The sequence below is a fragment of the Xiphophorus maculatus genome, chromosome 2, assembly GCF_002775205.1.
Source record: "Xiphophorus maculatus strain JP 163 A chromosome 2, X_maculatus-5.0-male, whole genome shotgun sequence".
NCBI lineage: Eukaryota > Metazoa > Chordata > Actinopteri > Cyprinodontiformes > Poeciliidae > Xiphophorus > Xiphophorus maculatus.
Genome location: NC_036444.1, coordinates 1,473,015 through 1,492,500, shown reverse-complemented (window position 1 = coordinate 1,492,500; position 19,486 = coordinate 1,473,015). Strand labels below are relative to the sequence as shown.

The window sequence follows — 19,486 nt, the reverse complement described above, 5'->3', positions numbered from 1 at the left end:
AGAAACCGGCACACAGATTTTTTTATCCTTCTTTTTTAATGCGTCCTTTGCAGACATTCTGCAAAAATGTGGATCTACTGGCCAAGGGACGGCTTAAACTTACCGTCATCAATTAGTATCATCAGTTTAAACCTGGTTGTAGAACAAAAACTAATTTACATTAACAAAATAATGTTTCTTTTACTGGGGCACCAAAACAGATTCCAGCCCAGGGCCCAGATTCTTGTAAATCCAGCCCTGGATCTTGGAGTGGTTCTGGTTGGCCGGCCTCCTCAGGGAGAGGCCGGCCAACTTCTTAACACTTTTTAACACAGGTTGGTTTGATAAATTTGTTTTCCATTAATAAAAGAAACCATCATTAGAAAACTGCTCTCATTTTTACTCCAGTTTTCTTAAAGTAAAATATTAGACAAACATTTTCTGTTGCTGTTTTTAAGTGTCTCTTAAAAACTCACTTGATTTCAGTGGCTGTTCATACAATGTGTGTTTGTTTGTTGTTTCTTTTTTTTTACAATTTCTGTAGTGTTTTTAGTACACCTTATTTTGCTGCTAATATTTTTATTTTACAGTTATTTTCTTGGTATCTAGAATAGAAATAAAAAAGAAGAAATTCAGGTGTAGCAACAGATATACAGATATAAAGGTTCACACAAAAAGCACAGAAAGTGTTAAAAAAATATATAAAGAAATAAGATTAACAAAATTAATAATAATAATAGTAGTAATAATAATGCTATAATAATAGACAGAAAGTACAGATTCAGATAGTAACAGAAAGTACTGTGCAGTTTTTAGAAATTGGCATATGGGGCTCATGATACAAGGGATGGGCAACTGAGTCGGATCACGTTTTAAAAATTGCTTATAATGTTCATGTATATTAAGCATTGAAAAAACACTATTTACAGTACAGATGTGCTCTTACAGTGGAAATGTTATTTAAAAATGAGTAAAAACAGCAGGTGATTCTGCAAACACCAGCAGGGATGTAAACAATTATCTGTCCTTAATGTGCAGCATTTGGGGTAAACATATTGTTTTCTAAATGTGCTTTGTAAATAAAATTAATTGGATTGGATGTTTGTCTCATTAAAATTAATTTGATTTGATTTGAAGTATTTAAAATGTGGCAAAAAAAAGACAAAGAAAAGAATCTGAGAGGTAAGGCCGTCGTCTCATAGGGTAGATTTTGCTGCCCTCTTCAGCTTCAGAGTGGAACTGCAGCTTCATATTTCCTCCAGTGGAAATCATAAATGCATCCTTCAGGACTCAGGCATGTTTTTTTGTTGTTGTTGTTTCTTTAGTGCCGCCAAAGCCGGAGCACCTGCTGAGTCCAGTGTCTCCTCTGCAGCCGCCGCTGGGCAGCGTCCAGAAATCCCCGCTGAGATTCATCATGGAGGACGGAGGAGGAAAGCCGACCACCACGCCGCGCGACAGGGTCAAACCGTCCAAGGTGTCGGACCTGATCAGCCGCTTTGAGGAGAACCGGTACTGACTCGCTGCTCTCTCTGGGCTTCAACAGGAAGTGCCCTAATATGGGGGGAGGAACCAAAACGCCTCTTAATAATGATTTAAATATAGATTAAATAACAAATACAGGTTTATCAGTTTTCCAGTTCGTTCTATGGAATAATTTCACTGGTTTTCCACCAGTTTATGACACTAACAGGACCAGAAATATTAATTTTGATCTATTTTTCTTACTTGCTTTTCCTTTTTTTTTTACATCATTATCCACAAACATCCAACAGAAGAAAATATATCCATCCTCAAAACGATTTGAGTATTTTTTTTTATTTGAAACCTAAAAATAGGAGAAAATGTTTGATATTTAATAAAGCACCCTTTGTAAATGGCTAATACATATTTACAGATATGTTATTAATTAAATTGTAAACACTTTATAATCATTAATAATGCATTAGTTAAGAGCCAAATAAAACGTTCTTGTCAAATAACGAGGCAAACAGTTGCTGCATTCAACATTTATTCAACATTTCAGACTAAGTTATGACCTTGTCAGCACAGTGAGATTTTGTAAACAAAGGACTTTATCATAAAATGTTGTCCATCATAAACATCCACATCTATCTTAGGGAGACTTTTTGTTCTACGTAAAACTGATATTTATTTATGAGAATCAGCATTGTGCCATCACATCAGGCAGATGAATGAATGTAACTTTTTCTCTGCGCTGACATTGACTGTGACCTCAGTGACAAATAAACAATGAAATAAACGATTAAATTATGAACATTTCATCTGCTGTGACCTGAACGCACCGTCTCAAATTCCTACTGGAAATCTCTCAAAGGTTTGCTGTTGATCTGGATGATGAATCTTCGCTCTGTAAACTGTAAACTGGAATTAAAAACGCCTCTTCAGCCAAACTTTGGCAATCGGGGAACATTTGATCAGGAGTGAAGACTGTCTGAACGAAAGGCTTCCTGATCCAGTCGCACCAGACAAATTAAAACCTGTTTTAACTGGTTAGATCTGTTACTTAATTTCACACATATTCATAATAACAAAACTTTGAAAAACAAACCAGCAATAAAGCAGGAAAATCTTTTATCTGTCACAGTTTCTTCAGCTCAATCTGCTCAAAATAAACAGAAAACCTTTGAACCAAGCCGTTTCCACACAGATGTGAATCTTCTAGTTGGAATCAGCGAATTTCACACGTTCTATTTAGTTTTCCTTCTTCGTTACCTCAAATTTCAGCCTCACTTTACATCTCATTGTGCTAACAGATTAATCTGAGATGTTTAATTAAGTTTTGTAATTAATGCTTTATAAAATGTTTACAGAATAAAAAATAAAACACAGCTATGGACTGTTTACTAGCCATTCATAAGGTATTGTAAAGTGGTTCCAAAGGTCTTGTTAGTTTTCATAAATCAGGGAACATTTGTGGCTCTAAAGGAGTTTATGTAGTTAAAATGAGGATAAAAACGTCTCTGTGGATAATAAATGCCTCAGATTCCTGATCTAACTGCAGAAATGCTGCTCAGTTCTTCTTGTTTAACTCCATTTTTGCCCCTCTGGTGCTTTTGTAATAAAAACCCTCAGTGTTGCTGTCGTAATCAAAGTGACAGAAGAGTTTTTCTTTCCCAACGCCTGAGTTTATTTCAAGAAAAGGGAAAGCAGACGACGTCAGATGAAAGTCCTGAGCTTGTCTGGATGAGTGAAGCTCAGACGGCAGCAGATTAGTCTGTGTGACAGGCGAAGCGTTAGCGAGGGGATGAGAGGAGATTTGTTCAGGCGAGGGGAAACTCTGGTCACCATTCAGCCGGCGGAGAGCAGGACTCACTGCTGCCGGATTAAACCCAGGAGACGAAGGTAGGAGCTGCTGTAGCTGCTAAACGGCCGTTTGGTTCCGACTTCAGTTTTTGCTACGTCCAGCGTTTGGTAAATTACCGTTAAATTCTAGCTGCAGACTTGCCTGAAAGACAAAAATGATGTCTTTGAACCTAAGGAAAACTGGATTTCATAAAACCAATCTAGACTTTTTCTTTGCACTGTTAACAATTTATCATGATATAAACCTTTTCTATCGATCAATATCGGTAATTTTTGATTGAACACTGCTCCATCACTGCTGTTAGCTTGTGCGTCAGATTTTCGGGCGTACCAGAAACACAAAAACAAACTCCAGCTAAATGTGTTTTTTTAACGCTTTTAAATCTCTGTAATTAATTCATCAAAGATAAAGCTTCAAAGTCCCGGCCCTGATTTCCAATTAATCAACCGTGCCTTTAGTACCACTGAGGAAACAGTAAAACGTTGGGATTGTGCAGCAACAGGCTGGGGAGGGGCAGTGCTGGGCTACACCTTGATGCAATAAGAAGATTTTACACCACAAGAATGTCAAATTATTAATATATGTGAGACCGTATCTTTTTGAAGAATCAGTTTTATGTGGTGCAAGTATCCAGCCCACAATTACAATCCAATATTTCACCATTAATTAGTTTTGCATTCACCTTTTTAGTTGTTTAGTATAAATGGCAAAACCTCATTTTGGTCCCACTAACGTGAGTCTGCGTGCCACCACTGGTACATGCACCACAGTTTGAGCACCCTGCATTTCATTCTCCTGTAACTGTCTTGTAGTTTTCAGACGAGCTTCAGAATGAATCACTCTTATTGTTTATTTTCTGCAGGTTATGAGAACATCAGCAGACCTTCTCTGCTCCTGAAGTTAATCACCTCAGTTTCCACTGCTGCTAGCGGGGATTACCTGCAGCGCTGCAGAACAAAGAAAGGAAACACCCACAACTTCTCAGAGCAGAATTAACCACTAATGTCCTAATCTGACTCACATGCTGCCGGCCGGCCTGCTTTTAACACACCTACAAGTGAAACTTCATTCTCGTTTTGTTTGTTTCGGTGCCGTCACCCACAGTTTGAAACACAGAGCAGAGGAGCTCATGTTTTAATCTCACACGTTTCCCACAGCAGATACTTATGGTTTATTTTTGTGTCTCTGGTTTCACCCTGTCAGACTGTAGTAGGTCTCAGGTGGCATGCAGCACACAACTGATTCATGCAGACTGCTCACCAGCCGCCTGTTGTTCCTCTATTTATACACACTTCCTGTTTTCATGAGCAGTAATGCTCATTGCAACACAGAAACTGTTGTATCGGTAAAGGTTATGTCGCACGTAAAGGAGTTTAAAGCGACTTTTGTTTTTAAAAAGGAGCTGAGATCATCTGAAGAGATTTTTAGCAGCTGTTTGCAGGTGATTCATTCAGGCGGGGAAGCAGCTGCAGGATGTGGAGCAGCTGGACTCAAACATTTTTAAAAACCTTTTCTACATTTATTTCTGAGCTCAGAGGAAAGTAGGTTTGTGTAGAAGTAGGACAGCTTGTACCTCCTGGGAACACCTCTTTATTACTGTACCTCTGTTACACTTCCTCTGCCACCGCAAGAAGTTAGTGCACCTCCTGGATTTATTTTTAACTCTTGACTCCCACGTGCAAACTCATGCAGCTCGCCGCCGAGCCCCACACTGGCTGTGAAAATGTCAGCTACCAACAGCCGTCTGCAGGCTCCTTTGACTGTATTATTTAAATGAAAGTCCTTCTGTAACTTCTTCTGCGCTCTGACACACTTCCTCCTTCGCCTTTGCTCTCTTCCTCCAGCAGCGCAGACAACAAGAGAGACGGCTCGGCGCTCAAACAGACCAGCAAGGTGTCCAGCTCCAGCTCGGCTCTCCGCGTCTGCCAGCTGACCGACATCAGCAAGATTCAGGAGAAGTTCTCGTCCCCGGCAGCCGCGACGCAGGATGCCAAGAGGCCAGCGGCCAACGGGGTGCTAGCACAGATGGAGCAGGACAAGGAGACGGAGGAGGAGACGCACCACAGCGTGAGGACAGAGACTGCTGAGCTCGTAAACGGAGATTTGGAAAGACCAGATGAGGTGGACGATCATTCAGCTTCACAGCACTCGGACAGGACCGGTGCTGAGAATGAGGACAGGGAGAAAACAACAGAAACTCAGCAGAAGAGTGAAGAGGGACACTCTGAGCAAAAGGTAGGTTTTGTTTTTACAAACTAAGCACAGACAGTCAGTCATTCTGACTGAGGGGAAGCTGCCTGTTTGGTGGTTGGTGAAGGGCTGCTCTGTCGAACATTTGAACTGCTGAGTTTGTGCCTGGCAACCAAACCCCCCGGGAACCTGCAGTTATCTGAGGAGATTAAAAATATCTGCTGCTCAGGGATAAACACAACTGAGAAATCTGAGCAGAATTTGTTATAATTAAGTATTTAAATGACTTTCCTGTGTTTTATTCAGCATTTTGCAGAAATATGAGGCGTCTCTTTCTCTGCTGCCTAAACAAAACTTTACATTGAACTTTTTAAGTGGGTCAGAGGATGTTGGCTCCTGCTTTGAAGCTAGAAGTTCTTCTAGGAAGGTTTTCCATGAGGCGAATGAGCGACCAGTCTGCCAGAAGTGCATTCATGAGGTCAGACACTGATGTGGGATGACGAGGCTCACAGTCTCAGTTTTAATTCATCCCTCTGGTTTCTAGCAGTTTCAGGTCAGGATTTTTCAACCTGTTGAAGTTATTGATATACGTTAAAAAGTAAAATAAAAATAAGTTATAACAAAAATTATTATTTCATAAGGTTTGTAATAATAAAAAATAAAGAAAATGAAAGAAATAAGAGGTTCAGTTAAAAGATCTTGACAAGTTAAAAAAAATAGTAAATTAAAGTATTTTTTTAATTAAAAAGGTTTTAACTTAAGTTTGTTTCTTAAAAATAAGTTTTAAAAAATTTAATATTTAAAATAGCATTCTTGACCAAAATGTTAACAAATATTAATAAATAAAATACAATTTGTTTTTTATTAAGGAAGTTCTTGAAACAAGTTTTAAAAATTAATAAAATAAAAAATAGGGGAAAAACAGAATATTTTTAATAAATGAATAAATGGTAAATAAATAAATAAATGGTTTATTTAATAAATAAACAATTTATTAAATTTATTAAAAATTTATTAAAAATGTATTTTTAATAATACATTTTATTAAAAATGTAAATAAATAAAAATAATAGTTTTTTCTTTTAGAAAGGTTTGCTGACACAAGTACAAAGTAATAATATAATAAAGAAAATAGAACAGTTTTTCATTAGAAGATGTTCTTGAAGAAGCTTTTTTAAAATAAGGATAAAGAAAATGGATTTCTTTTATTAAAAAAGGCCTCCCTTCTTCAGCTGCTACCAGCTGCGACCCGACCCCGGATAAGCAGGAGAAAATGATGGATGGATATTAAAAAATGAAACGTTTTTAATTAAACTTTTCAAACTCACTAGTCTTGAAGGGTCTGGCTTTGTGCTCTGCTGCTCAGTAACGTTGGAACAGGAAAGAGAATCCCTGAACTGTTGGCAGGCAGCTGTAATGAAACTGAAAGCTTCAGCAAGAAGAAACTTTTTGGACAGAGTTCATTTCACTGGAACTAACAGTCTGAGACTAAACTCTGAAGAACAGATCCTCCTTCCACCAAACTTTACACATTGCAGACAGGTTAGTGCTTTCTGCATCTTAATCCATTCTGTTAAGAAACCTGCACTCTGTCCTTGAGCTAATCCAGAAGTTTGCAGCTCTGCAGCTACCGACTCCCAGCTGTTGTGGTTTTAGGAGATCCAGTCGTTTCCTCTTCCTTATAAAACCACAAACAGCCGATTTGAGAAGCAAGTTGTTTTCTGGAGGTGTTGGACAGGTGGTCCTAATCCTGAGCTCCTCAAAGCGACTCGTTGTTTCTGGTTCCAGGTGCTTCGCCTGTGACCTATGACCTTTACTCTGGATGTTTTCATGGTCTTCATGTCAAATGTCTGACAACTCAAACAGTTTTTGTGCTGCTGCCTGTTCTGACCTGAGCGGATGTCTGCGTGTTTGGAGGCTGGATTTATACGATCGAAACACCTGAGTTCAGTGATTCGGATCATTTTGAAATAAGTTGTATATAATTACTGTCTTGACTCTCAGTGTAATGTGTTAAATATTATACTAGCTGCAGCTTCCTTGTTTTTCAAAGTGTTCCTGCTGTTTTCAGGTTTTATACCTAAATCAGTTTCTGTTTTGAACAGTGCAGCTTTCTGTTAGCTAACTCTTTCATTACAGTCAATTCCTTTTTTACTATGTAAAACATATTTTAGTATAAAACTCGATGCTGAACTCTGTTTCATTTCTGCTATTGTTGGAGCTTCTTTCTGCAGAAGACCATCGTCACTCGAAACCAACATTTGTTTTATCGTCCTGTAATTTGAGAGTCTCAGATTTGAAAATCCCGCCGTGTTCGTCTGTTAGCCTGTTAGCCTGGCGCTAGCAGTGAGGTCATCAGCTGCTGTAGCTCAGCTGCTTCAAGGCTCCACATGTTGTAACTTCAGAGTTTCTGCTTGATTGGCCCATTCTCCTCTGACCTTTGACCTCAATGAGACGTTTTTCTTCCACTCAGCTGCACCTCGTTGGAAATCTTCTCATTCTCTGTAAACCTGAGATGGTTGTGGGTTAAAATCCCAGCAAACCGGCTGTTTGTAAACAACAACCATCATAAATTTCTTATTAAAATAAGATTTTGATTTATCATTGACACTATTAATTTCAATTGATGTTTAAAAACCTATAAAACTGTTCTTTTATTGTTTTACTGCTGTTCTCCACTTTTTTCCATAAAACTGTATCAATGAACAGAAATTCATTTGAAAATATGATTAAATTCTTTTATTTTGTGCATTTTAATGAAAAAAATCAAACTTTTTTATGTGGCTGGTGTCCTAAAGAAGCATATCATGAATGTTTGTGTTTGTGAGGCTGTGATTGCAATTACCTAAAAAATAAGTAAGAAATAATTCTTACTGTTACTTTTATTGTTGTCACAATATTACACCCCTACATCCTACATTCACTTTAATCCAGTTTCTCCTCCACTGATGCCCCTTTTGAACTTAAACACGTTGATTTTATACAAAATGGGGAGAAATTCGGATTTTTATGGAAGAAAAATCTGATTTTTCACTATTTGAACTGCAAATCTGAGCCAGCTGTGGGAGGATTGTCTGTGATTGACTTACAAGTAAAAGGAAGAATTTTCCAGTGAATTTAAAGTGAATTTCATGTGGAGGCCTTCCTGAAACCAGTAACCTCACTGGGTTTCACAGCAGAACAGACTCCATGCTTCACCTACCTGGATGTGTGGAAGTGATACCAGATAAGCATTTGAGCAGCAACAGTAAACAACAGGCTTAAGTCGTTTAGCCCTGTTAGCACCAAGCCAAGAGGTCAATCAATGTTCACTGGGTTAACGCTTGGCTCTAAAGTTAATTATGAGACACAGATTTCACTCTGAAACTGATGACATTTCTTGCCTAATTCATAGAGTATTAGTCATATTTTCTAATATTTCCTTCTACTTTGTTCAAGCTTGTATTTTATGGTGGTTAAATGTATTTTTTAAGTATAAAAACAAGAAATGTGTTTAAAAAACGTGAAAGCAGAAAGGCGAGAAGTCACCCAAATGATGCAGATGAGTGAAAGACGTCACAGGCAGGCGCTGAACTTTAGTGTTTACGTACAAAAACCATATAAAAAGATACATAAACATTTTTATCACTGTCTGAAGTTTAATTAGACCAAACTTCACAATAATGAAAGATTTATTTAACATCTTCAGAATGATTACCGTCTCTTTATACAACAAAGCGAAGCCCAGATGATGATGTCATGGCTTTGGAGACATCTGATAGGTTAACTGCCACCTGTGACCCCAGATTGACCTCAGAGCAAAAGGCTAAAACTTTGTGAAGAAGCTGCTGCAGCTGGTCAGACAGCTGGTCGATTATCCACAGAGAAACGATGTTGACTGGAAGGAAGAATCCATCACTCCAAAAGAATCACAGAAAGATTTCAGTTCATCGACAGAAACGAAGACATGCATGTCTGGACATCATGACCATCGTTACATCAGGAGGAAATGCTGCTACCGTCCTAACTGTGACGAATTATCGATCACTAAAATAATCCAACATTTTTTACTACTATTAAAGTAAATTTGCCAAGTCACCAAGAATTTACTGAACAACTAGCAACATCATTTCTTGCTGTGTTTAATGAAGTGCTTTGATTATTTATGTACAAAGCAGGATAAACAGCAGTGATGCCATAAGACGGTTGATAATATTTTTCCTGTGAAAACTCTTAACCTGTCCCAGTTGTTGCTGTTTCATGGCAGAAAAGCTGCAGTTTTGTCTTGTTTGAACGATAAAGCCAGCAGCTGATATGTTTATTAAAATGTGTTTGAGCTGACCGGAGAGTTCATGACAGACCAGTGGTTATGTGTGTGACTCGTTGTTCTCAGGTTTCTGGCCAACATTTAAAAGGAAGATGGTTCCTTTTGTGGCTCTGCATCTTATGAAATCTCAGGTCCCAGAATGCAACACCATTCAGGCCTCTCTTGTTGTCTGTGACAGCAGCTGACTTCTCACTCATTGTTAACTGGTGTTTTTGTTTTATCTGGTGTCATTTCCCTTATTCCCTGTTTTCATTTCCTGTTCTGAAAGAACCAGAACTCATTGGGCTGCTGATCAGTGCAGCCAGCTCAGCTGGAGAGACCGGCGGTCCTTTCAGTTCTGTAGGCTCACAGCAACGCTTTCAGAAACAGATTCTACTTCCTGGTTCCTGCGGGGATGTGATGTTTAAACTGTCCTTATTAATAAAAATGTCTTCTTTCTTCTCAGGAGACGAACGAGCAGAAGCTGTTTAAGATCGCCAGCGAGCTGCTGCACACGGAGAAGGCGTACGTGGCCCGACTCAACCTGCTGGACCAGGTGAGGAACTCGCCCAAATCTCCGTCCCACTTCTGTTTTCAGTCGAGAGAGAAAAACGTTGTTGATCCCTAACCGCGTGCATGGCTGTCCAGGTGTTCTGCACCAAGATGATGGAGGAGGCGAATAAAGGCACTTTCCCTCTGGATGTGGTGAAGAACATCTTCTCCAACATCGCCTCCATCCACGCCTTCCACAGCCAGTTTCTGCTTCCTGATCTGGAGAAACGCATGGGGGAATGGTAGGTTCCAGCTAAACGTGTAAAAACATGAAACTGAACAGACCTGGACACGCAAGAGCCAGGAATTTAAAATATTAACGCAATTAATCACCTTTCTTTTTTCTTTTTTTTTTTTTTACATCTTGGAACCTTTGTATTTGTGTGTTTCTAGTATGCATATTAACCTGACGCACCGGAAGCTGCTTCTCTTGGCCCACAGGGGGTTAATTTCTGTTTCAAACGATCTGATTGGACGCCAGAAGAATTGCTTGTTGTGTTCAAGTTGTGTTAAAAGGAGTTAGCCTGTTAGAGAAGCTATATAAGCCTAAAATAGCATCACAATGCTAAACAAGTAGCAGCTAATGCTAATGTTAGCATCTACATTTGTAAACAAGCTCCATGAAACTCTGTAAAGATGAACGGATAGAAAAACACTTTGCTCCAGTCTGATGGTTGAAGAACAGATTAAAAATTATATCTCTGTTGTTCAGCTCATATATCTATTTATTTGATAATTTAGCAGAAAAAATCTGTTTTTAATTGAACATGTTGCTTATTTTGCCAATTAAAAAGTGATTAACTAATTACAGACCCTGAAACTAACTCAATTAAAAAATGTGCTTGAGTTTTTGTCACAAATGGCCCCTGCTCCACACATTGAAGACCCTTGTTTATAAAATGTGGTGGAGATATTAGTTTTTATGATGCCGGATTTATTTATGTCTGCGAAGCGCGTAAAGGTGAAAATGTCTCCACCTGGTGGTCGGAGGTGTGAATTGTAATCTGTCAAAATGACAGGCGGCCTTCAGATTTTTCTGTTAAAAAACAAACCAACATATATTCGATTACTCTGAGTGTGATCTGATCTGGAGCGAAATTCAGCTTCACTAAGTAATAATATGAAAACATAATTTTGCATATTTTTGGCCATTTTAAAATCCAGTTTAATTTAGGGGGGAAATGCTTTGGTTTTTGTTCTCCTGAATGATGTCAGATAATCTGATCCTTCCTGCTGCGCTGCAGGGCGTCCACACCGCGGATCGGCGACATCCTGCAGAAACTCACCCCCTTCCTCAAAATGTACGCTGAGTACGTGAAGAACTTCGACAAGGCCATGGAGCTGCTGAAGCAGTGGACCGACCGCTCGCCGCCGTTCAAGGCCATCATTCAGGAGATCCAGGTAAACCTGCGCCGCTCCGCTCTGGGCGGAAACGTTTCTGTCTGACATTAAGAAGCTTCCTGTCGGTTTGTGGACAGAGTCAGGAGATCTGCGGCAGCCTGACGCTGCAGCATCACATGTTGGAGCCGGTGCAGAGAGTTCCCCGATACGAGATGCTGCTGAAGGATTACCTGAAGAAACTTCCTCAGAACGACCCGGACCGCAGCGACGCAGAAAGTACGTTAAAATCCACATTTATCAGCTGGAATCTTCTCGAGTGAACAAACATTCAAACTCGTCCTGATCAGCAGAACTTCAGACTTTCTGGTCGTGTTTCTACGTTTTTCTGTTGGATTCTTTATTCACTTTCAGAGGATTATTTTAAGCAAGGGTTGCATTTTATCTGCACTCATATTGGCATCAGCCAGATGAGTAATTTTCTTTAAGGAAGCCCATTTCTGCCATGAATGAAAAAATAAAAGGCCTACTGGAATTATAATTTCAAGAAAAGTCATCATTTCAACTTTGAAAATCATAATTCTAAGTTTTAAAGTTGTTTATAAGATGGAAAGTCTTAATTGTGAGTATTAAAGTCAATATTTAAACTTTCAAAGTCATAATTATCAGATAGTCACAATTTCAAGAATAAGGCTTTTTTCAAAATTTTGTTTTCAAATCAAATTTTTTACTTTTTTTCTCAAAATGTTTATTTTTTTCAAGACTTTAATCAAAAATCAGAAGTTTTTTTTTTCGGTGGCTCTAATTGCCTTCCGTAGGTGATCTGGTGTCGCAGCTGATTGGTTCTTTGCAGTAGCGCCAACACTGGGTCAATATTAATAGCAGATGTTTCTTCCACCTTGTTGCCGTTTATGAATGTGTTTCTGAAGAAGAAGGAAATATTGAAATGCGAGTTTTGTTTTCCAGAATCATTAGAAATCATCGCCACAGCAGCCACCCACTCCAACAGCGCCATTAGGAAATCTGTAAGTAGCAGAGCAGATTTCCTGCCTCTGCAGGTAGAAAATCTGTCCAACTTGGAGCAAAAGCAAATTTCCTTTAACTGTCCAGGAAAACCTGAAGAAGCTGATGGAGATTTACGAGATGCTGGGTGAAGAGGAGGACATCGTTCATCCGTCCAACGAATTCATCAAGGAGGGCCACATCATGAAGCTGGCCGCCAGGAACACCTCCACCATGGACAGATACCTGTTCCTGGTGAGGAAACACACACACACACACACACACACACACACACACACACACACACACACACACACACACACAGTAGAGATGTAAATCTTTCATTGTCTAGAGATTTGATTCTGATTTTAATCAATTTTCTATTCACACATTCAGAAGATTCTGTTTAAATGACGTGGATGACAAAAGAAAAACTGTCTGTGTTTATTCTAGAAAATGGGTACAACAGGAAAATATTCTCCTTTTAAAGTAAATCGGTGAATTATTTTGTGCTAGCCTCTCCTTTCTGTGTGTGGAAAACCTGCAGAATTTTTCCTGTTATTGATATGAAGCAGTTATTAGCAAAACAATAATTCACTCTGAGTGGAAACGTTGGATCTGTGTTTTGTGCCTCCAGTTCAACAACATGCTGTTGTACTGCGTGCCTAAATTCAGCCTGGGCGGACCCAAATACACGGTGCGGACCCGGATCGGGATCGACGGCATGAAGGTTGTGGAAACGAGCAACGAGGATCATCCTCACACCTTCCAGGTGTCGGGCAAAGAACGGATGCTGGAGCTCCAGGCCGGGTGAGCGAAACGTTTCAGCTCCTCACACAGGCTGTAATTAATTCAGTAAACGAAAATATTAGTGAAAATCTGGAAACTTATCACTATATAGATGAATCCGGCCTTTATTTCTAATAAGGAATGTGGGTTTAATGAATTGCATGTATAAAGGTTGTTACCTTTACACATTTTTAGAGATGCCATGAAATTATGGTGTAATTACCTTTTGGCAAAAACATCTCATGGTAATTACATAATAATAATGATAATTAATGCAAATCGTGGAAATGTACAAAGGGGTCTTGTTGCTTTTGTTTAAAACCTAAAGCAACATTTATTCTCGCTGCTGATAAAATAATTATTAATGTCATTCTAACTAAATCCTTTTTGCTCAGATTATTATATAATTTGTTTTTAGAATAACAGAATATGACAATATGTTGTTATATAGAGGGTCAGGGTCACTTTTTGAATACACAGACATATATTTTATATAGCCATAATTTACTATGACATTGCTTAAACCAGATTGCACTCAAGTCTAATGTGTGACTATTTTTGTGGAAAATTTACAATAAACTCACAACTAGTTAATTAATGTTTTTTTTATTTCAGTGAAAAACTGTTGGTCTCTTCTGCCTTTTCATTTTGTCCTTCAACGTTTCTGTCTTTCCTTCTTTCCAAGTTTGCTTTTTTAGCTGAAAATAATTGAATATTGTGAAAATGTTCAACGTTTGTTTTTGTCATATATATGCTATAAATTACCGAGTTTTTAATATCAAAATGAATAAAGTTGACTGTGGACTCTGGGCAGCTTTGGTTTGACATATTCTGTCCTGTTTTCTTCCCCTCAGCTCAGAGCAAGACAAGGCGGGATGGATCAAGGTACAGACACGCCTCTCATCCTCTTTACTTCTTCTTAACTTTTTAAAAACTCGTGTTTGATTTGTTGTCTTATCCCTCAGGCTTTCCGGGAGACCATCGATATCTTCCAGCAGAAGAACGAGTCATTCAAGAACGCTCTGAAGGACGTGGAGGAAGTTTCGGTTAGCGCAGCATTGAAAGCATTCTCAGAGGAACTGACGCCTTGTTGTTGTTTTTTTATTTTTGGGTTGTCATGCTGACTGCTTTGTTTTGCAGAAAGCTGAGCTGGGGAAGCGGGCTCCTCGCTGGATTCGTGATAATGAAGTGACGATGTGCATGAAGTGCAGGGAGCCTTTCAACGCCATCACACGGCGGCGGCATCACTGCAGAGCCTGCGGTTATGTAAGCTCAACTGTTAATGGGGAAACATTAAAGTTAAAGAACATTTAATGTTTCCTGATTATCTGGTGTCAGAGATCGACTGGTGATAAACGTCACTGTTTCACTTCCAGTTAGCGCTAAGGCGCGTTATTTTTAACAGATGCTCTTCCCGCTGATCTTCAAGATAAACTGAGATGAAAAAGTTTTTATTTTAGATGTGGCTCAAAGTCAAAGGAGGCGTTTAGATTCTGGCTTACAGGCAATTAAAAACCCCAAATTCATTTCTTCAGAACTAGAAACAATAAAATGAGTTTTAAGGCAGAAACGTGGTTCTATTAAACGGTTTGCCCAGGTTCTGGACAGTTTCTGCTTCCTGCAGCAATGGCGCTGATTCGTCAGCTCCATTGCTCTCAGATGACATAAATTATTAGTCGAGTATACGCAGTCGTGCATAAAATAAAAACATCTATCGCTTCCCTCCTGCTATTTTTTCTTCTTCGTTCCATTTCAAATAATCAAAATTTTAACAGAGAATATTCTGCAAAACAAAAGTTTTCGGTTTATCCAGTCCTGTCCTTGAGTTTACCTTCAAATTCTGAATCAAAATGCTAATTAAATGGATACATTATGTCATAAGTAAGCAGTTTGGGACTATAAACTGTAACGATTAGAGCGATTTTGAGATCTGATCTGTTCTTCCAGGTGGTTTGCTGGAAATGCTCAGACAACAAGGCACACCTTGAATACGACAACTACAAAGTGAACAAAGTCTGCAAAGACTGCTACTCCATCCTGACAGGAGAAGGGGTCACCGGGGGCCGAAGGAAGGGCATCCTGGAGGTAAGGATGGATGGATCCGATTGGTTCTGATGTTGTTCAGTGAGATTACTCTCAGCTGTTTGGCCTCCTGTGTGCAGATCGAAGCGGCTCAGTTCACAGACAGCAGCATCATGTCAGGCTTCCTGCAGCACTCTGAGAAAGGAGGCAAGCTGTGGCAGCGGGTCTGGTGTGTGATCCCAGAGAAAGAGTGTCTGGTGCTCTACCTGTACGGAGCTCCACAGGTGACAAAAACACAACAACACATAGTTCCCTTAACCATAGAATCAACAATGTAGGTTGATTTCAGCAATAAGGCCGTTCAAAGTGCTTTACAAAATAAACACAAGAAAAAGAAAACAAGTGAGAAACCAGGGACAAACATTACATCAAAATCATCAATACACATTAAATATGATTCATTTAATATGGTTCATTTAGCGGGCTCCTCGGAAGCAGTTCTGAGTTTAAATCTAGTTTAGTTTCAGCTGTTTTTCAGTTTTATGGAAGTTTGTTCCAGATTCGTTGTGCATAGAATCTGAATGCTGCTTCTCCATGTTTGGTTCTGGTTCTGATGTAGAACAGGACCAGAACCAGGAGACCCGAGAGGTTCTGGAAGGTTGATACAACAATGGCAGATTTTTTTTGTATTTTGTTGCTTTTTACATCTGATGACTTACCCCAGGGACAAGTTTATTCACCTGTGATTTTATTTTTAATTTAATTGTAAAAATGTGTTGTTTTTTAATTAGCACAGTATAGACAAAATCTGTGCACATTTGTAAAGAAAAAGACGTTAATATCATAAATAAAGCATTTTATTAAATTATTTTGGGCAAATTTAACTTTGGAGACAAAGACATTCGGTTCTCACCGATTGATCGGCTCGATCAGATGAAGTCAATTATTAGTAAAGCATTTGTGCATAAAACAGCATTTTTTTTCTCCCTGGATGACATCATATTTGTGGCGTTTCCTGCAGGACGTGAAGGCCCTGTGCACCATCCCGCTGCTGGGCTACACGGTGGAGGACGCCGACACGCCGGCCAGCTTCCGCCTGTCCCAGTCCAAGTTTGTCCACACCTTTGCTGCTGAGAGCGAGGAGCTGAAGCAGCGCTGGCTGAAGGTCATCCGAGCGGCGGTGACCGGAGAGATGCCGGCGCGGCCCGAAACCAACGGCGGCGAGAACAGCGGCACGCAGGAAGCTAATCCTGACGACACCTAGGAGGGTCGTCCGCTCACTCGGCCTGCTGCGGGACTTTCCTCCGCGTCCAACCCGCTGCCGGACTGTCCAGGACCCAAAGACGTCCTCTGTCCTGTCCTCCAGGACGCAGCGGGACGACGGGATAAGCTGCCGTCTCCAGGGTTTTCTCCTGCTATCTGTGCTGGATTCCTAACGTTTCTGGTACAATCAACACTAGAGCAGAGGGCTTCAGGACGCACCTCCTGCCTCGATGAGCAGCACTATATAAAGGAACATTCAGACTCAGTCTTTCAGGAGATGGGACTCAAACTACGTCTGCTGGTGCTGTAAATCTCTTTCTTGTACAGAACGCTTTTTATATATATAAAAAAACAACACTTTTTTCATTTATGTACAAAAATTCAGTCTCAAGCTTTTCTGTTATGAAAAAGAGGAACATCTAAACATCATCGAAAATATTCGCAGTATTCCCTCTGACTGGAGCGCCGGAGGAGACGGTTTTAAAACGAAGAACATGAAGCTGGATTCTCATCTCTTCACTCAATCTGCTGAAACAAGAGACAAACATAAAAATTATGTGATGCAGATTAAAAACTATATTTATTACACATTATTTGAAGCATGGTAAACCTGTGCTTTAAATAATTAAACCTTCATTAGCAAAATAAATGGGATTCTTTTTTGTTGTTAAAATCTTGTCTCATTTTCACGTTAAGCATGTAATCACATTGTATTTATTTAAAAATCCAAGTGAAAAAATGTTAGGATAAACATTTCTGCTGCAATCAAAAGCTTCTTTACTGTAAAATCTCCCATTTTTCTATCACTACTTACGTTTAATGAGGTGTATCCTAAAGATAAGACAGTAAAACATCAACAGGTTGACACTAGACAGGCTCTCCAAAATCTTTCCTAAATTATGGAATAAATAGACATGAGCTAACATGTATGTATAACTCAACATGTATGAGCTATACATACATGTTAATCTCTATGATCTATGCAGATTTACAATCTGATCAGATTTGGTTTTCTTTGTGTCTGTGCTGCTGCCACGTGTTTAGCATTGAGATGCTATTTCAGGCTAGCATAGCTTTGCTGACAGGCTAACTGCTTTTAGTACAACTTGAACACAACAGTAGTATTTTCCAGCGTCCAATCAGATCAGTTTATTAGTGGAAATTAACGGAGAACAGCGGCTTTGTTCTCTAGCGCTGTTGTTTTGCGGACGTTGCTTGTGCGTCAGATTTACAGGCGTACCAAATATGTTCCGCTCGGAACATTTGTATGTAAAACCTTACAGTGATTAATTACGTTAAAATGTTAAAGCACAAATATATGTAATCAATCAACTGAAATTAACGCGTTAAAGTCCCGGCTGCATGTTAAACATAAGTTTGAATACAAAAAGCCTAAAGATGCCACTGCTGTAAACAAACCACATAAAATGCATAACTCTAATATTTTTTCGCTCCCTTATTGGATTCATGTTAATGTTTATTTAAAGATTAACATTGAAACTAATACCGTAAAATATCAACTCATTGAAGACCTCTGCAGATCACGTCATTTTTCCTGTTTGTCTCTCCGATTCAGATTTAGCTCAAACGTTCGTTTGACCGGATATGACGCAACGTCTGCGGAAATTAATATCTCCACGTTACTGACGGCAGGAAATGACAGAAAGTCCTTTAGGGAAATCATCAGAACTATTAAACATATTTGATTTAAATGTATGTTGCCGTTTGCATCAAAATAGCAGTTTAGTATTTTAACCACGGCTGGAGGGAGAGAAATGGTTTGTCTTAATGTTTCAGTGTGATGATGGAGAAGCAGCACAATCAGACACAGCCAGCCGATGAAACAAGTGTAAATGTGTTTTTACTGCTGTAGTTATTTTTTATTTAAAGTAATTTATAGAGTATGATGGACTGTTGAATGCAGCACAAACTTGTTTCTTCGCAGTCAGCTGAGGAAAGCAACCAACTGGTCAAATGGCCGCCAACATTGACTTTGAGGGGAAATGTGCCAATTGTTTTATTTTTGCTCATCTCTGAACCGTTCCCCTCTGCAGTATTCAAATAAACAAAAACAATAGAGCACAAACCCTGTGATGAATCTGAATGTAAATCTATACTTCTGTCTTCATCGCCTTCCCAAACATTTGAGAATCTACGCACTTTACACCCTGAAAGAAACAAAAGTGTACCTGCAAAGAAAATAAAAGACATAAGTGGTCTGTGCTGATCTTGTATTATTTAAAAGCCATTTCTGGCTTGTTTAGTTTGTCAGGCTGCTTCACACGGTTTTGGTTCCCCGTTTTGCTTCTCCTGTCGGGTTTTCACAGTGACTCAACCCAGATGAGTGAAGTTCCCCCCCCCACCTTCAAATCACACAAAAATGGTGTCAATCAACTCGACTACACTTGGCTTTGAAGATATGAATGACATTTTAAAGGTAATTTTGATTTTGCAAAAGTGGTGGGGTGGGGAATGGTTGACCTTTTGACCTTTAAACTTTCATTCATATCTTCAAAGTCAAAGCAACACCAACAAAAGTTTTGCTGCAAATCGTAGTCGAGTTGACACCAATTTTGTGATTTCATTTTCCAGCAGAACTTAATCACTGTAAAAATGTATTTTTCTTTTCATGTTCAAATTTAAAGTGTAATATAAGTAACATTTTATTTTACACATTTAGGAAAGATTTATTTTCAGAAAAGAAAAACATTGACAAACCAGAAGAATATCAAAATTCTTAG

The 19,486-nt window shown here is 39.1% G+C and overlaps 1 protein-coding gene across 8 annotated transcripts in view; it reads left to right on the top strand.

The window, feature by feature from the left end:
* LOC102225684 (FYVE, RhoGEF and PH domain-containing protein 4) overlaps nt 1-19,325 on the top strand; it is a 60,153-nt gene extending 40,828 nt beyond the window's left edge. For 5 of the 8 annotated variants that reach the window (XM_023343916.1, XM_023343939.1, XM_023343925.1 and 2 more), the window contains 15 exons: nt 1,305-1,488; nt 5,149-5,539; nt 10,246-10,335; nt 10,428-10,573; nt 11,576-11,732; nt 11,810-11,948; nt 12,636-12,694; nt 12,780-12,926; nt 13,309-13,481; nt 14,315-14,345; nt 14,426-14,506; nt 14,601-14,726; nt 15,408-15,545; nt 15,623-15,766; nt 16,504-19,325. In XM_023343916.1, coding sequence (XP_023199684.1) covers nt 1,305-1,488; nt 5,149-5,539; nt 10,246-10,335; nt 10,428-10,573; nt 11,576-11,732; nt 11,810-11,948; nt 12,636-12,694; nt 12,780-12,926; nt 13,309-13,481; nt 14,315-14,345; nt 14,426-14,506; nt 14,601-14,726; nt 15,408-15,545; nt 15,623-15,766; nt 16,504-16,746 — 2,249 coding nt within the window. In that variant the 3' untranslated portion in view covers nt 16,747-19,325. The remainder of the gene's footprint in view (nt 1-1,304; nt 1,489-5,148; nt 5,540-10,245; nt 10,336-10,427; nt 10,574-11,575; nt 11,733-11,809; nt 11,949-12,635; nt 12,695-12,779; nt 12,927-13,308; nt 13,482-14,314; nt 14,346-14,425; nt 14,507-14,600; nt 14,727-15,407; nt 15,546-15,622; nt 15,767-16,503) is intronic. The other 3 variants (XM_023343949.1, XM_023343958.1, XM_023343920.1) reach the window with 2 other exon arrangements.
* The last annotated feature ends 161 nt before the right edge of the window (nt 19,326-19,486 follow it).